The sequence below is a fragment of the Phycodurus eques genome, chromosome 15 (assembly GCF_024500275.1).
Source record: "Phycodurus eques isolate BA_2022a chromosome 15, UOR_Pequ_1.1, whole genome shotgun sequence".
In the NCBI taxonomy this organism is placed as follows: Eukaryota; Metazoa; Chordata; class Actinopteri; order Syngnathiformes; family Syngnathidae; genus Phycodurus; species Phycodurus eques.
Genome location: NC_084539.1, coordinates 4,925,024 through 4,931,881, shown reverse-complemented (window position 1 = coordinate 4,931,881; position 6,858 = coordinate 4,925,024). Strand labels below are relative to the sequence as shown.

Genomic DNA, 6,858 nt, shown 5'->3' with positions numbered 1-6,858 from the left:
TGTACGGATTAGAGACAGTGGCATTGTAGAGACAGCAGGAAGCACAGCTGGAGGTGGTGGAAATGAAGATGTTGAGGTTCGCTCTCGGAGTGACCAGGTTGGATAAAATTAGAAATGAGCTCATCAGAGGGAGAGCCAAGATTCGATGTTTTGGAGACAAAGTTAGAGAGAGCAGACTTTGATGGTTTGGACACGTCCAGAGGAGAAATAGTGAGTATATTGGTAGAAGGATGATGAGGATGGAGCTGCCAGGCAAGAGAGCTAGAGGAAGACCAAAGAGAAGGTTGATGGATGTCTTGAGGGAAGCCCTGATGGCAGTTGGTGTTCGAGAGGAGGATGCAGGAGATAGGCTTACATGGAAAAGGATGACACGCTGTGGCGACCCCTAAAGGGACAAGCCGAAAGGAAAAGAAGACAGCCGTCTCATCTGTCAGGTGTGTTGGACCAATTAAAATAGCTTGAATAAGGGCATCCTGGGCATTTCCAAACCAAATTATCATGCAAACCTGATAAAAGGACAAAAGATTATAAAACACTAAAAAAAATAGGAGTTGCATGGGACTTTTAAAGAAAATAAACTAGTATAGTTGGGATAAGGAGTAACAAACATATGTAAAATAATAATAATAATAATAATAATAATAATAATAATAATAATAATAATAATAATAATAATAATAATAATAATAATAATAGGCGGCACGGTTTGCGACTGGTTAGAGCATCAGCCTCACAGTTCTGAGGACTCGGGTTCAATCCCCGGTCCCGCCTGTGTGGAGTTTGCATGTTCTCCCCGTGCCTGTGTGGGTTTTCTCCGGGCACTCCGGTTTCCTCCCACATCCCAAAAATAAATATGCATTAATTGGAGACTCTAAATTGCCAGTAGGTGTGAATGTGAGTGCGAATGGTTGTTTGTTTGTATGTGCCCTGCGATTGGCTGGCAACCAGTTCAGGGTGTACCCCGCCTCCTGCCCGATGACGGCCGGGATAGGCTCCAGCACGCCCGCGACCCTAGTGAGGAGAAGCGGCTCAGAAAATGGATGGATGGATGGATAATAATTATAATAATAATAATGGAAGGATTTAAATACCCATATTAGGAAGCCATGACAAACAACAAATGTTATTTTTCCATCGGTCGAGGTAGTCTAAATTCATATTTTAAATCATATTTATAAAATATGCAATTAGAACAATGTGCACGACACTTTGCTGAATAAAAAATATTTTTACAGTCATTTTCATGCATTTATACAATTTATTTCCTGAGGATGTAAATGGCTCTAATTCAGTGGAATGGGCCTTATATTGTGCTCGTGCTGTTGTTTAGGATCTAGCCAGCGTTTGCCGGCTTGACTTTCATGTTGTGGACTGATTAAGAAAATGAAATGCAAATTTAGCTAATGGTAACAACTGAAAAAAATATATTTTAAAATATCAGAAAGCTGGTGGTTTTTAGGCCAGCACAAAACACAACACTTAAATAAGGCCGTGGATGGGGAATATCTTGCTTCCCAGAATCGGTTGCCTTTAATGTTCCCTGGTTCATGTTTCTACAGTTGTCCTTATTTGTTTCTGCTTTAAGTAAGAAGAAGTTCGGAATCAATCAAGATCTCAATGAAATGTCAGGAATAAATATACACACCTGAAAAATCTACTTACAATGACTTGAGTATATTTTTACTGCACTAATTTCATCAACAATATTTCATAACAATATTATTGTTGTGTTGTGTTGAAGTTCGTGGAGTTATTGAACTGGTATTTGAGATCATGCGCGTGCAGGTTACGTGCTCGTTAAGACGACAGTAATATGGTTGCACAGAGCATGGACTCTGTGTTACCGTGCAAAAAAATAAATAAATAAAAAATAAAAACTTTGGACCTGCAATGTAAATCTAACCGTTTCAGTTAGATGAATGGGCAATATGACGTCACATTCGCTCGCTACGTGGATGATTTCCTTAAAGGTTTATAAAGTCCTGTGTGTTTACACCGTAACCATGGAGACACCTCCGTCGTCGGGACGCAAGTTGCTGCTGCGGTGCACTCGTTTAAAAGCAGTTCACTGACGCCCGTCTCATCTTAGTCTTGGTTTATACGATATATTTGCCTAAAATTGCTGAAATGGCGGACGTAAATCAACGTAATGACGGTCCCGAAGAGGTGAGTCGGCTGCGGTGTCGCTCTCTCTCTCTCTCTCTATAAATATATGCGCGTGTGTGTGTATATTATTATTTATAAAATAATAATATAATAATAACAATAATATAATACTAATAATAATATAAAATAATAATAATATAATAATATAAAAATAATAATAAAAAATAATGTCAATATTATATATTGTGATACAGAGTAGGGGAGACATGCATTGTTCTGCCTGTCAATCTACGTCGCTGACATAGATTGAAAAACAAAAGCTATTGTTATACTGTCCTATTATGTTATAGAAACAATTGAGCATGCAACGAAGTGGATGAATGAGCCATGTAAAATACAAATAAAAAATAATAATAATCTGATGAGATATGGCTGACTTTTTGAGAGATGAGATGAGAGATCAAGCTTGCACTCCATTTGGGTGTTTCACTTGCTTTGCAACAATGTTTGTCGTTATTGCGATTTGAATGGTGTCAATGCCGAGTTCATTCAAAAAAGCAAACCAATCAGCCGCAACTGTAAAAATAAGCCGGGAGACAAACAACTGTAGTCTAATCCTTTTGTCTACTTGGAGGCAAGGCTGCAACCTTTTATACCTGTTGTTTATTGTGATTTGGGTTGCAGTTAAGGTCACACATTTTACATATTCAAAATTAGGAGATTTGAGTCATTCGTTATCATTATCGTTCACCTCAAATATTTGTATGCCAATCAAAACACACAAGTCACTGATGAGGGGTATTCAACAAAAATTTTAAAAGGTCTATATAGAGAACTTTTCTTGAAGCAAAGGTCCTTTTGGCATCTGTTATTGCCAAGTAAAACTGAAATAAACAAATATGTATGACTCCTGATAGTTGTGCTCATAAGTTTACATACCCTGGCGGAATTTGTGAAATTATTATTATTATTATTTTTATGACTGCTGACTGAATCCCATTAAAAAATAAAATGAAATGTATTTCACCTGATCCATCACGTTATTTTAAAGAATTGTACACATCTTGCAAATTCTGCCCAGCTAATCAAACATACAGTATGAAGGGCGACTGTGTAACGTTATCCCGTTTACAAAATAAAAGTAGCGCTGCATTTCAAAATGAGAGGAAATCCATAAAAAAGAGAGAACGTTACGTGTGTTCAAAGTACTTCACTGCAGAAAAATACGAAAGTTGGGAGTTTCCCCCTTTTTTTGTTTGGGATCTTGACACAACAGTGAAGTCTTGAAAAAAAAATCGCCGCACATATTTTAATTAAACAAATCGTAACAACTGAACCGTTTTAGCGGTTATACTTGTTCAAACCCTGTGTTTTGTTTAATAATTACGTTTCACATAGATACCACCTTCTCCAGTGGGAACTTCCCTCGGAGAAGTACAAACAAAAAAATGACACTAAGCACTATTCGTTCCAAATGTTCTCCTCTTTTATCAGTCATTTTCTGATCTTTCCCCATATTTAACTCCCACGCTGAGTCCCTTTCCCTCTTCACTGCCATGTTTCAGTCAGTTATCACGGCCTGAGATGCAGATTTGATTGGCTGAAGAGGGTGGCTAAACTCACATGTAATTGGTCGATAACGGTTTATCACTACTTTATAAAGCTTGTAATGCTGCGCCGCTTAAAATAGGAGCTTATAAAGACAGTCGGATGTAGTCGGAATTTCCAAGCAGTGTTGGGTTTTGTGGACGTAGTATGTATGAAACAAACAAAATGCAATTCATAAGCTCAAAGTAAAATGTGCCTTCATCTTTAAGTGGGTTCAGTAATTTATTGTTTTCGTATTTTGCCATTCAAATGTCACATTTATCCGACGCCAAGCAAACAAGGGAGCAAATCCTGAGGTATGGACACAAGGGAATACTCACCATGAACACGGGGTCTAAAATGGAGAATATCACCACCTTGAAAGCTGCATTTGCCCCTCCAAAGAGTCCAGGGGTGAGACTGCGGGGTATGTGCATTTCTCTTTTTTTCCAGTCAGTCACATGGCTGAAGCGTTTTCCGCAAACATTGCACTACTACTCACTTTTATTTTGTTTTCACCTGTTTCGCATGTATTTAGGCATCAGGTCTGAGCTTTTGGAAAGAAGAATTGCCCAGATAATAAAGTAGGTATTAATATTACTCTTGGCATCTTCATTTTCCTTGTACCTGTTAAAATGACAATAAAAGCATTCTTATCATAGCTTTCATCTACTAACTGGAACCTTCATTTCGGCCACATGTGCAATATAGTGAGCTACACGGCCAGATGAAAAATGTTGCCATTGCATTTTTTTTACATTGGTATAGAACTGCACTGTATCCAAGGTGTTTGCTAATATTTTGCCCATCTCATTCAAAATTGACTTGAACAATTCTCTCACCCTCCCGCGACGCTAGTGAGGATAAGCGGTGCAGAAAATAAATGAATGAATGAATTCTCTCACCCATTGAAAATGTAAGTCCATCGGTATTTTCTGCCTGTCTCTCATTTGACGATTGGAGGTATACTGCCTCGTAGATCTTCCTTTTAAAGAAAGTCAAACGGTTTCAATAGGGTTGAGGTCAGGGGATGACTGCGGCCACACCATAGGTTTTCTCCCTTCATACCCACAGCAGCTAACGCTTCAATGTGATCTTTTTCAGAAGGCACAGCTCTTTTTATACCAAGGCAGGAAATGGTCAGTTAGAAACTAAACTAAACATTTTTGCAGAGGTCATTTTGACAGCATCAGGCACCCAATGAGCTCAATGCATCAGGACCAGTGTCCAGTGGTTTCATTCATTTCGTGAGGCAGTGGACTATTACACCGTCAGCAGAAAGCCTTCTTTTTCACCATCGCATGCATAAAAATGGTCACTTGCCGAGGATGACCTCCTTAAACTGATGTCATTTCATTAGGCTCTGATGGAAAACAAATTAACATGTGTGAGATATCAGTGAGCTAAACAGACAGAAGGTTCAACATATACAAACAATTCCCAAGAAAAAGTCAAATGCAAATAATTTAACATAACTTCTATATCCATATACAGTGTAGTCAGCATCCTGTCAAAATATTTGGGGGTTACGTAGAAACTGTTTGATGTTTTTGCAGAGACAAGATTCATGCAGAACGCAACCCGCCGCTTCCCCAAACTGATTTCTCCACCACAACCCAGAGGGATTTTCGAGTTGAGGGATTTGTACCCCAAACAACAAAAAACAACCGCGTATGTATCCTTGAATAATGTTTGAGTGTTATGTACCGGATGTTCGTGGGTTCATGAGCAGTCGTGCAAGTTCCACGTTCTTCGCTTTGGTGTTTCAAGACACTTTATACCACAAAGATGGATTCATTATGGATATATAAAGTTTGCGTGTTTCGCATTTAAGCAAACGTTGTTTTAGCTTCTGAGAATCATTGTCATCTGTTTTTTATTGATCATAGTTGCTTCAAGTAAAAGAGACAATGCGCAACAACAAACATATTTTTTTTTACATTCAACAAGAAAGAGACTTCACGATGCTATCCATCCATTTTGCTGGTATCTGGTATCTTATAATTTCTCGTCTGACAAAACAGTATAAGGTCAGGAGACATCCCAAACAATCGAAGTCTATAAAATAACCAGAAGGCAATTGCTCTTTTACTCTTGATTTTAAATAAAGCACTTAATGTGCTTCAAAAAGGGGAAGCAATAGTAAAAATGTTATTGCAAGGCTGTCTTCGCGACAGCATGACGTGTACCAAATTCATCACTATCAAGACGAACACGGACAACTAAAATTCTGGAGTAGAATCACCGAGATTGTCAATTGTATTTTTTGATCATCTACATATTTCCCACGTAGACAGTGATTTTTAATGAAGAAAACAAAATCCTGATTTTTCATCTTGTTGCTTTCATTTCCAGTTTCATGATTATAAAACTGAGCAGGCCATCAGCTATTGGAGTGAAAATTACCAGCGGATTCAGGTGGGTTGCGATTGTTCACTGTTTATTTTTGTCTAATTTAATTGAAAACATTTTTGGTGGTAATTGAAAAAAAATAAAATAAAATACATTTTCCCCCTGGGAAAGCTTGTAAGTCCTTCCTTTTCTCTTATATGCTGCACTAATGGTAGCATCTATTTTTGTGAAAGTAATACCCACAGCAGCTCCAGGAATGAGATGTGTTTGTGCAGCAAGGTCAAAAGAAGAATGATTAGAGACTCTGGTGGAAGATTTCCCCTCCCAATTATTCTCTTTCTGCAGATTCCGCAGCCTCTATAAATTCTGAAAAGAAGCCTAGAAGCCTATGAGGCTCGGTATGCATTTCAATTTACATTTACAAATATTTCTGTTGTTTTGTGTTTCAGGGTAGTGAGTGCGGTAGAGAGCCCGAACACACCCTTTAGAAAGTCGGCCCAGTTTTCCACACCCATCGGTGAACAGCGGGAAGACATTGACCCCTTCATTTAGTAATTGTCAAAATGTCTGCTTTTGAAATAAACTTGGACATGAAATAAGATGGTCCTTTTATGCTTCGACTGCTTGCATTTCTTATGACTAGCTATCATTACAGATTTTTCTAAACTGCATGTGCATTGTGATACGCAAGTTTTTCCTATAATGCACTAAACTTGGGCTATCAAACATTTTTTTGTGGTGGCCCACATCGTACTTATGGCTTCCCTCAAAGGGCTGTTCTGTCTGAAGATCACATTGGTGCATGGTCACCGC

General features: G+C 38.3%; 1 protein-coding gene across 1 annotated transcript; it reads left to right on the top strand.

Moving 5' to 3' along the window:
- The first annotated feature begins 1,916 nt into the window (after window positions 1–1,916).
- spag8 (sperm associated antigen 8) lies at window positions 1,917–6,533 on the top strand. The gene is made up of 6 exons (XM_061699231.1): window positions 1,917–2,166; window positions 3,988–4,120; window positions 4,232–4,277; window positions 5,250–5,364; window positions 6,049–6,111; window positions 6,495–6,533. Exons 1-6 carry the CDS (start codon window positions 2,128–2,130, stop codon window positions 6,531–6,533), a joined length of 435 nt encoding a protein of 144 aa, XP_061555215.1. The 5' UTR covers window positions 1,917–2,127.
- Window positions 6,534–6,858: the final 325 nt, after the last annotated feature.